This window comes from Paroedura picta, chromosome 16, assembly GCF_049243985.1.
Source record: "Paroedura picta isolate Pp20150507F chromosome 16, Ppicta_v3.0, whole genome shotgun sequence".
NCBI classification, from domain to species: domain Eukaryota; kingdom Metazoa; phylum Chordata; class Lepidosauria; order Squamata; family Gekkonidae; genus Paroedura; species Paroedura picta.
The window spans coordinates 29,869,309-29,890,084 of NC_135384.1; the positions used below are offsets into that span (position 1 = coordinate 29,869,309).

General features: G+C 57.1%; 1 protein-coding gene across 2 annotated transcripts; it reads left to right on the plus strand.

Moving 5' to 3' along the window:
* Positions 1 to 191: 191 nt before the first annotated feature.
* On the plus strand, positions 192 to 20,776 carry PLEKHM1 (pleckstrin homology and RUN domain containing M1). Of its 2 annotated transcripts, none has more exons than XM_077313946.1 (13): positions 192 to 300; positions 5,197 to 5,439; positions 6,802 to 6,891; positions 8,230 to 8,477; positions 9,420 to 10,022; positions 10,745 to 11,144; positions 12,072 to 12,294; positions 12,428 to 13,348; positions 14,592 to 14,737; positions 15,432 to 15,625; positions 17,629 to 17,692; positions 18,044 to 18,201; positions 20,091 to 20,776. In XM_077313946.1, the coding sequence occupies exons 3-13, from the start codon at positions 6,838 to 6,840 to the stop codon at positions 20,200 to 20,202; spliced, it is 3,123 nt and encodes a 1,040-aa protein (XP_077170061.1). In that variant the 5' UTR covers positions 192 to 300; positions 5,197 to 5,439; positions 6,802 to 6,837; the 3' UTR covers positions 20,203 to 20,776. The 2 variants fall into 2 exon arrangements, with proteins under 2 accessions (XP_077170061.1, XP_077170062.1); XM_077313947.1 differs by having other exon boundaries at positions 218 to 300; positions 5,204 to 5,439.

The window sequence follows — 20,776 nt, forward strand, 5'->3', positions numbered from 1 at the left end:
CAATCAACGGCCGGCCCCCTCGGCCTGCCAATCACGCAGCGCGGACCTCTACGGGAAGGGGGCCGGAGAGCGACGAGGAGAGACGTCGACCCGCAACGCAGGGAGGCGGGGACTGCGGCAGAGAGGCCAATCAGAAGCCGGGCCGCGCGAGAGAGCCTCGCCCCCTACCGGAGCGGAGCCAATCCTGCTCCGCCCTCCCCGCGACGTCACTCGGCGGCGCGTCCCCTTCCCGGCGCGGCGGACCCCGGGCTCACTTCCGGGTCTGCTCCGAAGTAGCTGGTCGGGTCCGCGGCTGAGCCGGTGAGCCCCCCGCCCCCCCGCCCCCCTGGCCCGCCCTGCAGGGTCGCTGTTGGAGTCCGGCGGGGGGAGGCCCCTTCCCCCGCGGCCCCTTCCCCGGGGGGGACATCTCCCGCCCAAACCTGGAGGTTGGCCACGCTGGCCTCATGGGGAGGGGAGGGGAGGGGGGAAGAGGAGGAGTTGGTTCTGCGCCCCGAAGGAGCCCCAAAGACGCGCTGCCAGGCAGGCGACTCTGGGGGGGGGGATAAAAATCCTCCTTTCTGGGGATGAGCCGTAGATGGGGAGAGGCAGGTGGGCAGGATCCGACGGAGATTGCTGGGGGTGGATTTTCGTGGCTTTCTACAGTTCTTCATTGTTGCTAGAACCGTGATTGGCCCATGCCCGTGTCACTCAGTTGGCTGCATGGGGAGAAGGAGGGGGGGGGAATCAGCTCCATTTCTCCAGATTAGAGTCTGCAGCTCTTCAACAGCAACAACAATTTTTCGTGGCAGTGCGATCCCCCCCCCCCCAAGGAGTTTTGTGCATCAGAACTCCTCTGCAGGGGAAGCAGGGTGCAGCTGCTGTTTCAGAAACCTGTTGTACAAGAAAGGTGCTTGCTGATAGCTGGTGCAGCATTTGATGTGCTGTGAATTCCTGTGCAGAGAAGGTACACCTCAGGGCCCCTGGGGACACTGCCAGAGACCTGCCCTCCCTGGACAAAGACCCTGCTGGGGAATCCCTGAATTGGAAGGGGCCAAACAGGCCCTTTAGTCCAACCCTCGGTTCAGTGAAGGATCAGCATGTTGTTATATATTCTTTATTTGGACTTCTATGCCGCCACTCCCAGGGTTATCCATGGTAAGGTTCTGTCCGACTACTGCGTAAAGACTACCCCAAGATCTCACACCCTGCTACCCAGGAGTGTCTCCCCCATCCAGTAGGCCTGCTTCTCGTTCTTATGACCCAGATGTAGAACTCTGCAATTATTGAATTGCGTCTTGTTCTCATTTGCCCACTTTTCCAGCATGTCCAGATCTTGTTGCACTCTCTGTCTTCTGGTGTGTTCGTTTCTCCTCCCAATTTGGTGTCATCTGCAAATTTATTGAGGAGTCCTTCCACCCCCTCCTCCAGATCATGGATAAGAATGTTGATGAGTAACAGACCCAATACTGAGCCCCGTGACCCCCCACTGATCACCTCCCTCCAATCGGATAAAACACTCTTGACAAGGATACTTTGGGTGCGGTTTTCTAGCAATTCCCTGTCCACCTGACCAACTCAAAATCCGATCTACAGTTTACCCATCAGAACATCGTGGAGAACCTTGTCAAGAGCCTTACTGAATGGTGTTGGCCAACCTTCAGATTCCTTGCAGGATGCAAAAAAAGATCTCCATCCGGCACGCACCTGTCAAAAGGACATTGTTGGCCGATTCCTAATATTTCTTCACTCTCAAGTATGACCAAAAACGAGAACCCCTGCTTCATGCAGGAGGAGGGATGCAGGTACCAAATAGCTGAGAGCCAGCTTGGTGTGGTGGGTTAAAAGCAACAGACTCTAATCTGGAGAACTAGGCCTGATTCCCCGCTCCTCCTCCATGTGCAGCCAGCTGGGTGAGCTTGGTCCAGTCTCAGTTCTCTCAGAACTGTTATTGCAGGGCAGTTCTCTCAGAGTTCTCTCAGTCTCACCTCTTGTGGAAAGAAGATGGGAAAAGTGCTTGTAAGTCTCACTAGGTCTCCAGTGAAAAGCAGGGTAGGAAAAGCCAGCTCTTCCTGATGAACTGGCTCTGCCCAGAGATGTTTTGAAGCTCTGTTTATTGCACCCTTTGAGTGGCACTTCCTGGTATCTTGTGCAATTTTGCTATTTCCTATTTGGGCACGTTTGCTGCATATTTTACATTTGATGTGTCTCTTTACGCCAAGTAACAATGAAATGGCCGTGGTGATTTATATTGGTGCTGGGGCCCAGAATGCCTTTTTAATTTGTTTTGGCGCTCATAGTCATTTCGAAATCCGAGATATTGTGACAAAGCCATAAGGCAAACTGCACCCATAATTTTTACTCTGGTGTGGTTGCACATGTAGGTGTTAAATAACCTTGGGGAGAGTATTGCTCCCTGCAGGCAGCTTTGGGGCTCTTTCAGGCAGTGAAAAGCAGAGCATAAAAACCAACTCTTCATAAATTTGGTGCTTGATCCAGAGCAGCAGATTCTAATCTAGAAAACTGGCTTTGATTGCCTCCTCCTCCGCATGCAGCCAGCTGGGTGAGTCACATTTCACTTAGATCTGTTCTCACAGAGCAGTTCTCTCAGCCCCACCTGTCTGTTGTGGGGGGAGGGAGGGAAAGGGGTTTATAAGTCCTTCGGGGAGTGAAAAGCGGAGTATGAAGACCCGGCTCTTCTTGTCTGGGCCCTTGAACTGTCCTTTCCCAAGGCTGCATTCAAAGAGTCTTGTGGCCCCGTTGACCTGAAGTGGTCTGGGAACAGTAGCTCCATTTCTGCTTTTCCCATCATGAGGTCTGTCTGTGGTATGATGCAGGGTGAGTGTTCTGAGGAAGTAGCTTGCAAGTCCTTTGGGGGGGGGGGACGTCTGAAAGCTTTGCCCATAAGGCTGGGAGTTCAATACCAGCAGCCGGCTCAAGGTTGACTCAGCCTTCCATCCTTCCGAGGTCGGTAAAATGAGTACCCAGCTTGCTGGGGGGTAAACGGTAATGACTGGGGAAGGCACTGGCAAACCACCCCGTATTGAGTCTGCCATGAAAACGCTAGAGGGCGTCACCCCAAGGGTCAGACATGACTCGGTGCTTGCACAGGGGATACCTTTACCTTTACCTTAGTCAAACTGCGGCCCTCCAGATGTCCATGGACTACAATTCCCAGAAGCCCCTGCCATGGACATCTGGAGGGCCGCAGTTTGACTACCCCTGGTTTAAACTATAGGTAGAACAGCACCAAATCAGAATGCCTTTACTGCATGTGTTAGGCTGATCCTGCCTTGAGCGGGGGGTGGGGGACGGTCTAGACAGAGTAGGACCTTCCAGCTCTGTGACCGTCACGTGCACGAGCCTCTGACATTTGAACTGTTTCCTTCCGTGCCGTTGCCTCATGCTGATGGCATCTTGGCCCGTTTCGCAATGACCTCCTTAGAAGGGACCCGGAGAATGCGGTTCTCCTTGTTCACAGGCATCAGGGAGCGTGCCACAGAGTCCTTAGGATGTCGATTGCAAAATGATGAGCAACCACTGGAAGCTCCTTGGCTGCTGGAGGGCTTTGCTGTTCCTGCCACCCGCTCTGATGGGGCAGGTAAAACCAGTGGCAGGTCCTTCGTGGAATCCTTTTGGGGGGCTGCCTTCAGGAGGAGAACGGAGGAGAGCCAGTGCGGGAGAGGGTTCCGGACGAGGAATAGCGGGTTGCTGACTGAGCAACCTCGCTTGAATTCCGAGAAGCGTCTCACACAGTTGCTCGCTGGACATGGCATCAGGAACCTCCAGGAAAGCAGAACAAAACAGCAAATTTGTCTCCAAGGAAGCAGGTTCTGCCGTCTCCCTTGGGGGCCTGTTTGAGTCGCATTCCTGTGACCCTTGTGACGGTTTCTCTTGAAGCCTGTTGTATTCTCAGTCAGTGATTTGGGGCGTATCCTGATGAGAAGTGGGAAGGCATTTTTGATTGCTTTTTTGTACAGCATGGGTGTCGTGTTGCCAGGGGATCTGAGGGGCATTCAGAGGCGGCTACACGTCACAACTCCCAGGTGTTCCTTGGAGCAGGGGTAGTCAAGGGCTCATGGGAATTGTAGTCCATGAACATCTGGAGGACCACAGGTTGACTATCCATGCCTTGGAGGATCTCCCAACCCAAGCCTTGGAGGTCTCCCATCAAAACACTGGCCAGGGTTGGCCCTGTTTAGAGATCGGGCAGGATCCGGCTTGCCTGGGCTACCTAGGACAGGGCTTTGAAGGTGAGCCAGTGAACGTACCTGGCTGGCAGGTGCCATGAGGTCTAGCTGTTGTGTTGTCCACAGGGCTCTGGGCCCATTAGGAGGTTGCAAGGCTCCCGTGTATCTCTGAAGGCACCGAGGTCTTTTTGGAAACATTGCCACTTTGGGGTCAGGAGGCACGCTTCCTCCAGGCCCAACTGGCCATGGATTCTGGGGGTTTTTTTGGGGGGGAGGGCTTCATCTGGGCATGGGATTGGGGTCACTATGGGCGGGCAGGTAGTTGTGAGTTTCCTCTGTGGGGGGTTGGACTAGATGACCCCTGAGCCCTTCCAGCTCCATGATTCTATTATTCTGCCTCCTGTTTCTATGAGGCCTGGCTTGGTGGAGGAGAAAATGGGCACCCTGGGACACTGTGGCATGAGGGATGACTGCTCTGCGGTCAGGCAACTGCTGCGTCCTGGCGTGTATTTCTGTAGCAATTCCGGCATCTTTGGATTATAGAAGTAAATCAGCTTATTCCCCAACCGTGCTTATCAGCTGCACTTATAGAAAACGGGAGAGGAGTCTGAAGTGGGTGCCAAGATTGGCTAGTCCCCTGCAGCCCTGCTCCCCATGCAGCCGTGCTGGGCGCCCGTGGGCCAGTCCCAGGCTGTCTCTCAGAGCCCCCTCAGCCCCACCTCCCTCACAGGGTGTCTGACGTGGGGAGAGGGAGGAAAGGCGATTTTAATCTGCTTTGAGACTCCTTTGGGTAGTAAAGAAGTGGGCTACAAATAAAACAGCTCATCTTTCTGTCTGGGAAGAACGGGAGGAGCTGAGTTGGGTCTGAAGCCTTTTCTCGTTCTCCTCCACGTGAAGCCCAGCGGATTCTTTGCTCCTTGTCCGCATCCTGGATGAAGCCACGGGGTCCAGAGGGCGACAGGCAGTGAAGAACAGCTTCCTCCCCCCCCCCACGTGTGTTTAACACGGTTCATGTCTGAACTTTTTCTAGTTTCCAGGCTCTGACTGAACCAGCGTGTGACTCAGCCGTCGTGGCTTCCGTCCCAAGACCGTGACTTTTCCTCCGTCACCAGCTGCGTCCCTCTCTGCCCCGAAGGAGACGGCATTCAAGTGACCGGGAATCAGGCTGCCTCTGAGAGGTGCGGCTTCCAAGAAGGAGGAGAGCGAGAGCCTGCCAGACCCGGGGTTTAAGGTCTGGCTGAATGTCTGGAGGCTGGCCTGGCCGAGCATGGAGGTGAGTGGCCTGCGTCCGTCGCCCACTGGAAGACCCGCTCGCTCACCTGCCTGCCTGCGGGAGTTTAGGCCCAGTCTGTACATGTTCCTTTTTCTTCCAAAGCCTTTTGGGTAGGGGCGGGCAAGGGGCAGGGCTGCGGAGGGTGGCTTAAAGCCCCGTGTTTTACAAGAAGATTCCTCGTCAGTGTTTCAGGTTGTCAGCGGATCCCTTGAAGCAGTCACCGGGCCTGGCTTACCTTTTGCTGTTTGCTGGATGTGCTTCTCTTGCCAGCAAGGGGATTTCTGGGGCTCACCTCAGAGCTCCTCCTCGCTTGGCTCTCAGCCAGTGTTTTGCAAGGGGGGAAATGGCTCCAGCACAGGGCAGCCAGGTGGCTTGCCCTGAGACATGCAGAGACCCAGGTTGCTCGGAGAGGGCAGTCACGGGTGGTGTGTTGTGACCCTGTGGGCGCCTCTTCTGTTTGGCTTCTTTTCCTGACAGGTGGGGTGCTGGGTGTGTGTGTGGGGCTGTTTGTGCTTGCATGGGGGACTGTGCTGGTTACTTAGGAGCCCAGGAGCTGCTCAGTTTTCAGAACTGCAGCGTCTGGAGTTCAGGATGTCTCGTGACAAAGGCTAGATTGGAGGGAAGCAGAGGGCTTTCTCTCCCCATCCTGCCCTCCCCATCCTGCCATCTTCCCAAGCAGCTCTTTGGCTTTGGATTGGGTCTTGTGAGTTTTGGATTTTGTGTTCATTCTGGGGTGTGCGGCTGCCCTGGACACAGGACAGGCCGGCCTTGGTCTCTGCTTGTGTCTTGATGAACACTGGGCTGGCAGAAAGGACTCCTGTTGAGCTCCTTGCCCCTTCCTCCAGGACAAGTGGCAGAGGGGTTTGTCTGTGCTCCCTCCCAGCAGAGATCTGAAACCTGGGGACCAGCACACCCACTCCTCCTCCACGTGCAGCCACTTGGATTACCTTGGGCCGGTGACAGTTCTCTCAGAGCTCTCTCAGTCCCACCCACCTCACAAGGGTATCTTTTGTGGGGGGAGGAAGGGAAAGGTTTTGTAAGCTGCTCTGAGACTCCTTCAGGTAGTAAAAAGCGGGGCACAAAACCCCATCTCCTCCCCTCCTCTTCTTACACCTTGAACCAAACTTTGTCCCAAGGGGTCTCCTTTTCCGTGGCCACCTGTGGCTGTTGTTAACCCGAGGATCCGCCTCCTCCTCCTGCTCCTCCTCCTCCTCCCCCCAGCTTTGCTTGTGTGGGCTTAAACGGCTCAAGAGACGCTGCCACCACGGTGGTACTGCTGGCGTAATTAGCCAGAGAGGTCAGGGTCGAGGGTCCCTCTCAGGTCTTGCTCAACCGTCCTGTTCTCCGGCTGTTTTTCCTCAGGCTGTCATGTGACTCCAGGGCCGGGCAGAAGCCGTCATGCATCCCAGCAGTGCTGATGAGAATGGGCGGCAGCCCCAGGACGTAGCCCGGGTGAGTGTTGGCTTGACCCCCCCTGGGCTGCCTTGTCAGCTGCGGGAAGGGAGGGCAGAGGCTGCGCACTGCTGCCCCTTGGGCTGCCTTAGCACATGAGCCTTGTTTTTCACCAGCGGGGAGACGGGGGGGGCAGGGGGGGAGAAAACTGGGGTCGCTGGAGATCACCTTTTGCAGTCAGCAAAATTGAGTTCATTATCTGTACAGGAAGTCTCAGTGCAGTCGCCGTAGGACCAGCGGCAGATGTGGAAACCGAGTGGAACCTTGTGACACTGGAAACCCTGAGCTTGTCCACAATGTGCTAGAATCATGCCCGTGACTGCAGAAAAGTGTGATCCTGAACAGACTTACGCCCTTCTAAATCTATGGAAATCAGTAGGCTTAGAAGGGCCTAACTCCACATAGGATTGTGTGCTGAAATCAGTGAGGGGCATGTCTTAGAAAATATGTTTTGTATGTCTACGGGAGATGCATATCCCATGTTTTCTTGTACTGTCCAATATATGAAGCAGAAAGATAACCCGCAGCCTCAGGAGGTAGGGAGCTCCCCCTCACTGGGGGTCTTCAGGCAGCGGCCGGACAGATCTTTATCAGCTTTGGGCTGATCCTGCATTGATCCTGGTTGGACTAGAAGTCCTTTTAGGGCCCCTTCTCGCTCTAGGATTCTATGGTTCTAAATTTTTTTGAGAAAATGGATGTGGACGTAGCCATTCTTCTCTGATACTGTGAGATTAAGACTGTTTTTTTGAGCACTTTACGTCAAGTCCGTGTTGCTGATGTGGCAAGCTTTTGTTTTATCTAATTAATTAATTTGCATGCCTAATCCTGCTGTGGGATTTGTTCCTCGTGACACATTATGTCTCTTCCTCTCAGTTTGGTGAGAGCCAGTTTGGTGTAGTGGCTAGGAGCGCGGATTTATAACCCAGCAACGTGGGTTTGATTCTCTGCCCTCCTCCACATGCAGCCAGGCGGGGGACCTTGGGCTCGCCACAGCACTGAGAAAGCTGTCCTGACCGAGCAGGAATACCAGGACTCTCTCAGCCTCCACCCACCTTTGAAACCGCTTGGAGACTCCTTCAGGGAGAGAAAAGCGGCATCTAAGAACCAACTCTTCTTCTTCTTCTTCTTCTCATTCTCCAACTGATACATCCCACCCTGGTTTACACTCATACTCATCTTTAGAACTTCTCACCTAAATTTTTGCCATCCCCCCCCCCCCCCCATGTAGGGCTTTGGACAGCGTGTTCTGCTGGATGTCCTGCCGGGGAACGCAGCCTAGGCAGGCAGGGAGGGAAGGCAGTTTCTCTTGCGACAGCCTGTTCTCTCTTGCTGCCCTAGCTGATCAAGAAGCACCTGGTGCACTCCATCAAAGCCCTGCAGAAGCATTACGTGACATCAGACGCGCTTGTTACCAGCGACGACAGGGACGCCAACACTCTCTGCTGTGCGCTGGAGGCGGTGTTTGTGCACGGACTGAGGGCCAAGCACATCAAGGCAGAGGCTGCGGCCAGAGGGAGGAAGCCAGCGGGACGCCCACCCCTTCCTCAGCCTGTCTTCTGGGCCCTTCTGAAATTGATCACACACAGGTGAGGGGGGGTGCGGTGGGTTTGAGGGGGGAGAGTCTGGCAGTCGTAGGGTCATCGAGTTGGAAGGGACCTCCGGGGTCATCCAGCCCATAAGGCAGGACACTCACGTTTATGGGTACCTAAAAGCACTTTCTGGGGCGGGTCTGGACACTGAGTGTAAGTCCTGGTGGGGAATCCAGGGAGCCCAGCCTCCTTGAAGGTCTTAAAAGCACCTCAGTGCCTCCGAGCTGTAGCCAAGAAGGGGGGTGTATTTTGCTGGCCTTTTTCCTGCAGTCCTCCTCCTCCTCCTCCTTGCTTCGGGAGTGCCTGGCATTCATCTCTCTCCGGGGCAGGCTGCATCCTGTCAGGACAGGCTCTTTGCCTGGGTAGCCCAGGACAGGCCAAGCCCATCAGATCTCGGAAGCTATGCGGGATCGGCCCTGGCTAGAACTTGGGAGGATGACCTCGAAGGAATTCCAGGGTCCTGTTTAGGGTCAGGCAGTGGCAAACCACCTCCAGACCTCTCTGGCCTGTCTGCCAGACGGCTCTTGGGTCTCCTGGCCGCGTTACACACGGGCCATCCCAAAAATAAAAGACCCGAGCTAAGGAGGGCTGGCCCCGGCTAGCACTGGGAAGGGCACCCTCCAGGGAATGCCAGGCCACGATGCCCAGGCCACCTCCAAACTTCTCTTGCCTGTCTGCCAGACAGCCTTGGGATCTCCTGCCCACATGAGTAAAAAAAGAACCTCTTTCCCCTTGAGGAACCTGACGTCTAAGTTTACTGCTGTTTTTAACTCAGAACTTGCCTTTGGCCAACCAATCCTGGCGTCTCCTGGCTGCCCTTGGGAGGTGCCGTGCAATCAGGGAATGACCCTTGCTGCTCAGGGCCTCCAGGGAGAAGCAGCGTTCGCAGGCGCTCTTGCTGTCCCCTCGCCCAGCGGCTCTCTGTAACTCTCCCTGCAGAAACATCGTTTCTGAGCTGGAACGCTTGGACTTCATCAGCACGGACGTGGGGCGATGTCGCGCGTGGCTCCGGCTGGCGCTGAACGACGGCCTGATGGAGTGCTACCTGAAGCTCCTCCTGCAGGAGAAGGCCGGCCTCTGCGAGTATTACCGCCCCCCGGCCCTGCTGCTGGACGCCGAGGAGTGCGAGTTCCTGCTGAGCTACCTGCGGGGCTTGTCCTCCCTGGCCTTCCGCCTCTCTTACAAGTCGGCGGTGCTGAACGAGTGGACGGTCACCCCGCTCTCGCTGTCGGGGCTGTGCCCGGCCGCGGAGCTGCTGGACCCGCCGGGGAGCCTGCAGGCGCGGAGGAAGGCGTCGCTGGGCTCCCTCTCCCAGTCGTCCGGCTCGGATGAGGTCGAGAGCCACCCCGCCTCCTTGGCCCTGGCCAGAGGGCGGCAGGAAGAGGCGCTGGCGGCCTCCGACCTCAGCTTGAGCACCACGGGCTCCTCGCAGCTCTCCTCCAGCCTCGGTTCGGACAGCCCAGACAGGGGGGAAGGGTCCGCCTCGGACGGTGCCAACGTCGGCTCTGCGGCCGCAGAAGGCCTGGACGGGTCGCTCCAACGGTGAGTAGCCGCCTGGGAGGTTAAGTCTCCGCTCTGGATGGGTTTCGTTGAGATGTCATCTTGTGCCTTGCTGAATTTCGGGTGTTCTGTGTGCCTGGCAGCCTGGAGTTCGGCAGTGAGAGAGAGAGATAGACCCTGGCTAGATTGACAGGGGAAATGCCGCCTGCCCTCTCCTGCGCATTCAGCCCCCTGCACACCCTTCCTAGCAATGGCCTCTGGGGATTTTTCACTGCTCCTATTATGGCACTGTGGGAGGTTCCCCCTCCCTCAAAGAGACCTCTGCTTTCTTCACAGCAGCTCAGCCAGTAGGGAGAGGGGTATAGGCACGGCCCATGACATCACAGCAGCTCAGCCAATAGGGAGAGGGGTGTGGCACAATTAGCAGGCAGTGAACAGTTTGGAGCATGTTGCACTGTGGGTCTGAAAGTTTGAGCCTTCAGACTTCCTCCTCCTCTTCATGAGAGCCCTTTGGGGTAAAGCCCGGGGTTTTTTATACCCTGGGATAACTGAGGCTGTGCATGTCTGGACTTAGCCAGTGAAAGCCAGTGTGGTGTTGTGGTTAAGAACAGCAGCCACTAATCTGGGGAGCTGGGTGGGAGGTGTGGTTTACCCCTCTTGGGATTTGTTTCCATTGGTTGCTGTTTGATTATTGTATTCATGTTATATTTATACTCCCCTTTTTCTCATTAAGACTCAACTAACTCCTCGTTTTTCCTGCCAAGGGTGCTAGCGGAGTTCAGCCGAGCGCAACGGAAACTGGAATGTGCGGAAGAGAAGCCCCAGCTAACCCCGGCCAAGTCTTCCTCGCCTGGCTCAGAAGCAGTGGAGGGCCCGGCTCTCGTCCCCTTGCCTGCTCCCTCTGCAGACCCACAACCGCCCACGGGAGTCCTCCCTCTGGAGACGAGCAAAACTGCAGAGGACTCGGTCACCCTGAGTGCCGGCATCTCACCCCCACCCGAGCTGGTGGGAACAGACCTTTCCCGAGGAGAAGTGGGAGCCCCCCGGATTCACTGTGTGGCCAGCGGAGAAGTCAGAGAGAGCCTCTGCCGCGTGAACAGCCACGGGGGAAACCAGCCAGGGATGGGAGAACTTCCCTCCCCCATCTCTCCGGTGGGCTGCCTGGTAGGAATGGCCGCGTTATGCAGAAAAGTTTCCGTGGGAGAATGTTTTGGAAGTGCAAGGGGAAAGCTGCCTGCTTTGTGTCAGGACTCCTTTAAGACCAACCGAGGTTTATTCAAGCTGGAAGCTTTTGTGTCTTTGGACATGTGATGGGAGTCGGCAAACCACACGTGTATAGGCAGAATTAGCACACCATTACAGGCCACGAATTAGCATACAAAATAATGGGGATGGTTCACCCATTCAAGGACCAAACAGGAGCAACAAATTTAGGGGATGAAGTTAGCACAGATAGGTGGCAATTGGAGATGAATTGTGGAAGGGTCAGGGTAATTAACCGAGCCCCTCCCTGATGCTCCCCCCCATCTCCTCTCAACCATGGGGGAGTTCTGATCTGAAGTGGGCGGTTGGCTGTGCAGGGTCCCCTCCCCAGACCTGTTTGTAGGGCCTATAAATACCACCCCTGCACCACCCGTGAGCCTCTCTCTGGGACCAGGTGCCTGGCGTTTCTCCAGGCGTATCAGAAGTGCCACGGGAGTCCTGACGGATGAGGAGGATAAATATAAACCGTGCTGAGGCACAGCCTGCAGGTTCACAAGGAAATGTGCAAGCAGAGATTGCCCCCCCCCACTGCCGGGGGTTCCCTCCCCCGTGGTCTTGCAGTGTGCGTTGACTTTCCACCAGAAGGGGAGTCCTACCTATGGGCCCACATGCCATGAAGTTCCGCCTTAAATACAGCAAAGCTCGGCATCCTTTTAGTGCCTCCTGCCTCAGCTCCACCACAAATCTGGCCGTGCTTTGAGAGGCAGCATGATGTGGTGGTTGTCAGACGTCGGCATCTTGGGGACGCAGGTCAGGAGGGCAATCGGCAGGCAACCTCTGAGCGGCCCCCCCAACGAGAACCCTTGTTTTTCTTTTCTTTCCCAACAGAAAACAAACTGGATCACCGAGGAGGATTTTCACCTCCCTCCTTGCCCTGAGGAGGGAAGAGCCCCCTCCTCTCCGCACGGGCCCCCGCCTGAGGGAGCAGCTGACCCCAGGCTGCCGATCCAGCGTGTCCCCCTCCAGATGCCTTCCCCGGAGGCCAGGAAAGCCAAACCAGCCCCTGAGCAAGAAGCAAAGGGCTTTAGCGTCGTTCATCGGCGGCAGATAGGTAGCCAGGAAAGAATAACGGGGTGGTCTGAGCCAGACTACGGGGGTGAATCTGGCAGCAGATTAGTTTGGGCTGGTGGGCACTGTGTTTCCCTGCACGCACCCACAATGCTTTTCTCCCCCCCCCCCTCCAGGCCTTTCCAATCCTTTCCGTGGCCTGCTGAAGCTGGGCAACCTGGAGCGGCGGGGAGCCATGGGGCTCTGGAAGGAGTTCTTCTGCGAGCTCTCGCCCCTGGAGCTGCGCCTGTTTGTGGACAGCGAGGAGCGGGTGTGCGTGGAGAACTGCTCCCTGCTGCGCTGCGAGTCCCTGGGGGCGGCGCACCACGACGGCCGGTTCGATCTCGTCTTCTCGGGCAAACAGCTGTGCCTCCGGGCCGCCTGCCAAGACGAGGCGGAGGACTGGCTGGACCGGCTGCACGAAGCCCTCCAGAAGTGCCGGCCTCAGCCGGGGGAAGACTGGGAGGTGGTCGAGTGCCCGGAGGCAGCGGAGGACCTCAAGGCGAGCCCTGCCCACGGGGAGCCCGGCGCTCCACTGGGTCTTGCGCAGTCCGCTAGAATTGGCGACAATGAACTGGACTGGGCGTGTGCCCTCGCCCCCGAGGTGGACGCGGTCAAGGAGTCTGTCTTGTACCTGGAGGCTGACCGGTCCTGGGCCCCTTTTGTGTTCTCCTTGTCCTTGGAAGCCTTGAAGTGCTTCAGAGCCAGGAACGGCGAGAAAACCCTGAGCAACAGCTACGGGGTGGAGACCATCCAGGACATCCTCCCCGATGTCAGCCTGGGCGGGCCAGCCTTCTTCAAGGTCATCACCTCCAAAGCGGTGCTGAAGCTGAGAGCCCGGAGCGCAGAGGAGGCAGCGGACTGGAGGGACCTGGTCCGCCAGGTGCTCATGTCCTACCTGGAGACCGCCGAGGAGGCCCTGACCCTCGGGGGCAACCTGGACGGGAACTCGCAGGCCCTCTTGAAGAACACCGTCAAGGAGAACGGCTTCCTCCTCCAGTACCTGGTGGCCATCCCCACAGAGAAGGGGCTGGACTGCCAGAGCTTCATTTGTGCAGGTGGGTCGCCGGATCGAGATTGGAACTAGGTTCTGCGTGGGCCGGGCTGCCTTGAGAGATCAAATGATTTGTCCAGGAACCATTAGCGAATGCGATCCGTTCAATACCGCATAGATACGCTGGAGAAAACCTGGTGCGATATCGAATCGACCACTAGAGGGGGCAGAACACATGAGGAGGGGGCCGGGGCGGGGCGGGGCGGGGGGGCAGGGGAACCTGCAGCAACCAGAACACCCCAGTGAAGGAAATGAAAATGTGGGAAAGCCCAGAATATGACAGATTCACAAGGGCAGGGAGAAAGTCGGGCCGAGCTCTTGTTTCTCACTTTTGCTTAGCCCGTTTATGAATGAGTATCTGGGACCCCAATGTTTCTGGCAGAGTGAGTCTTCCCAGTTTTACCATTACTGTTCTGGCGATGGGGTTTAGGAGATGCACCTAAGATAATTTTGGGGAGCGGAGGGTTGCACTAGACCTACAATCAGGTAGATTGTGACGGGGGCAGGAGGGATTGTGTCTGAGCTTGGCTCCTGTGGCCCTTTCTTGCAGGCTCAAGGAAATGCCCATCGCCATTTTGGGAAATTTCCTCCAGGTGGGGGTTGGAGCATCGTTTGGGGCCTGGAATTGGGGTCACCGTGGTGGGCAGGTAGTTGTGAATTTCCTGCATTCTGCAGGGGGTTGGACTAGATGGCCCTGGAGGTCCCTTCCCGCTCTATGCTTCTGCCTGGTGCTCTGCAGCCATTTAGAAGAGCTGGAGTGACTCAGATTTCAGAAAGAGCCTGCCTTGTTTTCCAGCCGCAGGTTTGATGGCCACTGGAGCAGCCTCTGGCCAAATCAGAACGAGTTTGAGTCCTGAGAGTGCTGCGTTAATTGAGTGCGTCCTGGAGAGCTTGAAGAGGAGAAGGGGGTAGCTTAGGGAAGAGGAAGAGTCTGCCTTGGGGGCCCATCAAGGTGACCTGGCGGCATCCCTGGAAGGCCTTACCCCATGTGCTGCTTCTCTGAGAGCCAGCGGGGCACCAGGGTTAAGAGCAGTGGCCTCTAATCTGGAGAACCGGGTTTGATTCCCCCCTCCTCCTCCTCCACCTGCAGCCAGCTGGGTAATCCTGGGCCTGTCTCTTAGAGCTCTCTCAGCCCCACCTGCCTCATATGGGGAGAGGGAGGGAGAGGGGTCTGCAAGGGGCTTTGGGACTCCTTTGAGGAGTGAAAAGCAGAGTTCCCAACCCCGGCCTCTTCTCTTCCTTTCCAGGCTGTTCCCGGCAGATTGGCTTCTCCTTCCCCAAGCCCAAGCTGTGTTCATTCACAGGCCTCTATTACTGCGACAGCTGCCACCAGGACGATGAACTAGTGATTCCTTCGCGCCTGATCCATAACTGGGATCTCACTCGACATCCGGTACGTCTGGGCAACGGGCTTCTGCGGGGCAGGCAGGGTCCTCTGTCTCTCTGACTCCCTGGCAGCCCCCTCTGCAGAGAGACAGTGCAAAGTCCTTCCCTGCCCACGGTTTGCTTCTTTCAGAAAGTGCCTTTGGAGTGAGGCGTTTTGCTTGAGAAAGTTGATGATGTCTCTGGGCTGTGAGCTAAACATTTTAGGATTCACTGGGAATTAGTTTTGATCTGATTTGTTGCCCGGAGCCTCTGGCTCTTTGGGAGACGAGGCGGGATGTAAACGCCTTGCCAGGCGGCCTTTCCTGGTTACTGCGAGCTCTGCCACTTGGGAATGGCGCTGTGCGCTTTGTACTGCTGGGGGTGAAGCAGAATGCTCCGTCCCGGTGGGCTCAGGGCCCCTGCACCCCAGGCCTTCCGGCTTTGGCCTTTTCTCCCCCTAAACAGGGAATCTGAGCTCCCCTGGCCCGCCAGCCTCTGCTCTGGCAGGCTGAGTTTGCAAGTGGCTATGCTCTCGGGGAAGGGACTGAGGGCAAGTGAGGTCGTGTGGCAGAGGGAGGAAGTGAGGCTTCCAGATATCCTCCCCTGAGCTCGGAGTTGCGTGGCCCTAAACCAGCACCGCTTCCGCCCACGTGAATGTCACTCCGGCAGGATCTGCCCCGGGCATCGCTCCAGGGCCTCATTGTCCCAACGTGTCTGTTCAGGTCTGCCGCCAGGCGGTGAAATTCCTGACCCAGATTTGCAACCAGCCCTTGATTGACCTGAAACTAGTGAACAAGACCCTCTACGAACACGTGGACCTCATGAGGCACGTCTGCAGAATCCGCGAGCAGCTGAAGCTCCTCGGGGACTACCTCGTCCTCTGCCGCAGCGGAGCCCTGAAGGAGATCACCAAGCGGTGAGTCCTTGCTGCTCAGGCAGCTGTCCCCCCCCCTCCTCCTGGGCCCACCAGGTCCAAGTGCTCCCCCCCCCCAGGTTCCCCCAAGGACTGACCCAAGGTGCCCCAGCTGGCTGCATGGGGAGAAGTGGGGGATCAAACCCGGTTCTCCAGATGAGGGGCTGCCGCTCTTTCACCACAGCACCAGACGGGGCTCTCCGAAGGTTATAACCAGTTGCTCACAGGTGGACAAGAGCCCCAGATGAACCAGTTTGTCACCGAGGGCCCCAGGTAGATTCTGTCTGAAGGGCCCTTCTGGTAACTGAGGCCTCCAGTCCCACCACTTCGGCATTGCCTGGCAGGTGCTCTCAGGGTCTCTGGCAGAGGAATGCTGCGATTTCCGTCACCCTGGAACAGCCCGTGCCTTCGTGTCTACCTGGGACCGTCCCCCTGGCAGGAGACCTGCTGAGGCACAGGATCCCTGGCACCCAATGCGAGAATTATACGCCCAGGCCAAAGTGGCACACTTCAGTCCCTCTGGCCCCGCAGCAGCATGCCCTGGGGAGGGATCTGGGAGTCAGTGACCTGCATCTTATGCCAGATCACCAACTTGAGCCAGCCCGTGGAGCCAGAAGGCCCTGCAGCCTTTTTAAAATTGATGTTTTGCTGACACGTTAAAAGCGCATCATGTTAGCATACTCAGAGCCCTGAAAACAAGTGGACCAGCGTGTGCTCCAGCGTCCTGGTCAAGCATTCCCCTGCAGGGAAGTCACCGGGGCCCGGTTTGCGATCGAGGTCTGTGGAAGGAGCCATTCCTGGGGGGAGAGCCCCCCACCTCCCGCTTCACAGTCCTTCGGCTTTATCCCCCTGCTGCCAAAAGGATGCTTCCTGGTTCCTTTGAATCAGCACCCTCTGGCCACATGGCCAGGCCTCCCGAGGGGAGTCGAGGCCCCCCAGCTCCTCTGGCTGCCTGCTTCCTTTCCCACCCGTCTGCCAAGGAACTGAAAGTGGATTACGCCCTTCTGCCAGGTGGGTGAGAAGAAGTGAGAGCTCGTGTGGGATCGTGGTTGAAGCTTGTGGGCAGCCAGGTTTGCTTCCCCACTCCTCCCCCCCCCCATGCAGCCAGCTGGGGGACCTTGGGCCAGTCCCAGTTCTCTCAGAGCTCTCTCAGCCTCACCCACCGCACAGGGTGTCTGTCTGTTGTGGGGAGAAGAAGGGAAAGGTGTTTGTAAGCCACACTGAGACTCCTTTGAGTAGTACATAGCAGGGTACAAACCTCCAGCTCTTCCTCTTCTGTCCCCACTTCCGTACCCGTGGCACAGAAACACGCAGTATGTTGTCGTGATCTAAGAGGGCTGCGGGGCTTCTAATCTGGAGTGTCGGATTTGATTTCCCGCTCCTTCTCCACATGCAGGGTGAGCTTGGGCCAGGCTCAGTTCTCCCGGAGCTGTTCTTGCAAAGCTGCCCCACCTCCCGCACAGGCTGCCTGTTGTGGGGAGAGGAAGGTGACTGTAAGTCGCTTTGAGACTCCTTCAGCTAGTGAAAAGGAAATGATAGAAAAGCACCTCCTCACAAACAGTCATGGGAAGTTTCTGCACCTGACTGGTCCTGGTTCACTCAGTGATCTTCATCATCATTTCGGGATTTGAAACTGGGTCTCTACCCGCTTGGCACACTGTCCCTTATGCCACACGCACCATCTGAGACAAAGACATCAGGTTTGGACCCCACTGCCTGAGGGGAAGCACAGAGTCTCTGTGTCCAGCCAGGGCCTTTGGCCTGGGAACGGTCATCTGGTCTGGCTTAAGGCTGCAGTCCCCCAGTCGAGAAGAGCACAGTGCCGCAGGGCACTGAGAAAATGAATAAGTTTGGGGCAGAAGTGGAGAGGGACCGCAAGGACACGTCCTTCTCCCCCCCTATTGCTGCAGTACCTGCTTTGGAGTGGGGGCTGTGCTGCTGCTGGGTCTCCCACCTGGCCGTTGCCCGGTCCTCACGCCTCTGCCCCTTCTGTCCTCTCCTTGCAGGCTGGATCACCGGCATTACCTCCTGGAGTGTCTCCATAAGTACAGCGTGGCCGACCTGAGTCAGGTAGGAGCTCCAGAAGGAGGGACGGATTCCAGAGGGGGCCTTCCTCCAACCAGGGTCGGATCCAGCCCAAACCCATGCAGATTACTCCCTGCTAGGGGTGGGAGGTTCGGGGCGGTTTGGCCGAAGCACTCACCCTACTCCCTGCGCCTTCAGCAGCAAGCAGAAGCCAATGTGACCGAGCACATGCACAGAGTGGCTCTTCTAGAATTACGTTTCCCTTTCCCGGGAGTTCTGGAAGCAGGCTCTGGGGCCCACCTTGGCCCCTGTGGTCATTTCTGCCCCCAGAGAAGGCTGGCTGCTGCTGCGGCCCATTTGCTCCTCCTCGCCCCAACAGTGTGTCTCTGCTCCTAGATCGCAGACGGTGTCTTTGAGACTTTCCTCCAGTCCCTGATCCAGTTTGCCTCCCACCACGTCTACAGCTGTGACCTTTGCACCCAGAGGGGCTTCATCTGCCAAATCTGCAACAGCAACGACATCATCTTCCCCTTCGAGTTCGACACAACGACCAGGTTGGCATCCTCAAATCGCCCTTCTCTCTCCCTTTCCACGAGACGGAGTTTTAGAAATGCAGGATGTGGAGGGGGGTGGGGGGGCATGTCTCCCAGATGTTTTCCCCATGACTTAGACCAGGGGTAGTCAAACTGCGGCCCTCCATATGTCCATGGAGTACAAATCCCAGGAGCCCCCTGCCAGCATTCGCTGGCAGGGGGCTCCTGGGAATTGTAGTCCATGGACATCTGGAGGGCCGCAGTTTGACTACCCCTGACTTAGACTTCAGTGGGCCAAGGGCAGACTCGGCGCTAGGTGGCCAAGGTTCTTTCCTCTTGAGGGTGGGCGTGGCCAAGTGGCTAAAGGGTGGCCAGCTCCAATCTGGATTTGAATTCCTCCTCCTCCTCCACATTAGCCAACTGGTGACTTTGGGGTAGCCCCAACTCCCTCACAGGGCCGCTGTTGTGGGGAGAGGAAGGGGAAAAGGTTTGTAAGCTGCTTGGGGGCTCCTTCAGAGAGTGAAAAGCCAGGCGCATGAAACACCACTCTTTGCCTTCAGAGAACGTCGTCCCCCAGTGTTTTGGGCCACGTGATCCACGGTGCTCCTCCCAGTTCTATAATGGCAGGATTTTCTAGCAGTCAGTGATAGGAAGAAGAAGAGGAGGCTGGTACTTTGTACCCTGCTTTTCACTCCCCAAAGGAGTCCCAAAGCAGCCTACAAACCCCTTTCCCTTCCTCTCCCCAAAACAGACACCCTGTGAGGTAGGTGGGGCTGAGAGAGCTCTGAGAGAACTGGGGTGGCCCAAGGTCCCCCAGCTGGCTGCCTGGGGAGGAGGAGGAGTGGGGAAGGAAACCCGGTTTTCCAGATGAGAGGCTGCCTCTCCTGACCAGGACCCCACGCTGGGAGGAAGAGGACTGAGGGCGCCAGGGAGGGAGCTGCACCTCACCAGCTTCAGCGAGTGGTGGAAACAGAGCTTGCCGGCCGGTCCCGCTGGGGAGCAACGGCTAGGCGGCTTCCAGCGTCCTGGAAAGGTGTCTTCCTGCCTTTCCCATGCAAAGGCCTCCGAGGCAGCTGGCGGGCGGGGTCAGTCGGAGCCTGCCACTGCAGGAAGCGGGCCTGCTTGCCGGTATGATGCAGCTTCCTGCCGCCTGCCCTGAGTGGGCCTGCAGGATGTGCCTGGAGCCCTCTGGACAATGACTCCGCGGAGCCTCTTCCATCTGGGCTGCCGGAGCGGGCGCTTCCTGCGTGGCAGCCCAGGGCCGTTTCCTCTTGCAGACTCCGCTAGGCGGGAGCAGGAGGAGCCCTCCAAGACCCAAAGGCCAGGCCTGCTTGTGACTCCAAAGAGTGGAGCTGAGACATGCCCCTGCGCAGACGTGGGAGTTATAATACGTGCAGGCGACTAGAGCCGGCCAGCCTGATCCAGGTCCAACCCTGGCTAGTATATGGATGGGAGATCTCCAAGTATTGGGCTGGGAGTTTCTCCAAGGAACACGAGCAGCAGCAGCAGAAGAAGAACAGTTGGCTTTTATACCCCGCTTTTCACTGCCCGAAGGAGTCTCAAAGCGGCTTCCAATCACCTTCCCTTCCTCTGCCCACAACAGACAGCCTGTGAGAGAGCTCTGACAGCTCTGCAAGAACAGCTGTAATAGAACTGTGACTAGCCCAAGATCAATATCCAGGGACCCGCCAGCTAGTATTTCCCCATGCCGAGTGTGACGCATTGGATTCCAGAACCCAGATCTAAAAGCCCTGAGGACGGGAGAGTCACTCCAAACTGGGCCTGCACAGATCGGAAGGGAGGTGTCCAAATGGACTTGCCATGCTAGAAAGCGGGGAGGAGAGCCTAGCCCCTCCCCACCCGCCCTCTTGGGGGTTCCTCCAGCCCTGACCTGCCTTTTCCCCCTCCAGGTGCAACAAATGCCGGACCGTCTTCCACAGCAGCTGCCACAGGAATGCCAATTTCTGTCCCCGCTGTGCCCGTTGGCAGAAATACCAGGAGAAGCTGCAGGCGTCCCCCTAGCCGTGAGCCGGCCGGGGTTGTCCTGCTGAGGCTACTCAGGCCCGCTGCCCACCCCTGATCATGTGACCCCCTTGTGTGCTCTGACGACACCAGCTGTAGAGAGGAGGGGCTCGGAGAGCAGGTGGGGCAGGGAAGTGGACCTCTCGGTGCTGACCTGCCGCCCCCTCGGGACCTGCCGCCCTCTCCCATCTTTCCGATTCGGTGCCTGGAGGTTAGACGTGCAGGAAGATTTGGATCCGAACGGGACGTACCAAGCCAGGCTTCCCCAGGAGACCCCACCGGTCGGAGAGCGTTTCTTTGTTTCTGCACACTTTGTAGCAATGTTCTTGTGCCTTCCGCACTTTACAGACTCCCCGCGAAATGCCCATGTGCCAAAACACTGCTGAATCCTCCGGGGACACATTCCACCCTCCACCTTCCTCCACGCAAAGTGACCTTTTACGGAATTCCGAAACAAAACAGTCTGCTGCTTTGTTTTTTTTTAAAGATATGCTAGCTCAATGCATTCCAGAGATGGATTTTTATTTTCCTTTTACTCTTCTATGCAGATAATTAAAGTTTATTTAACAAGGAA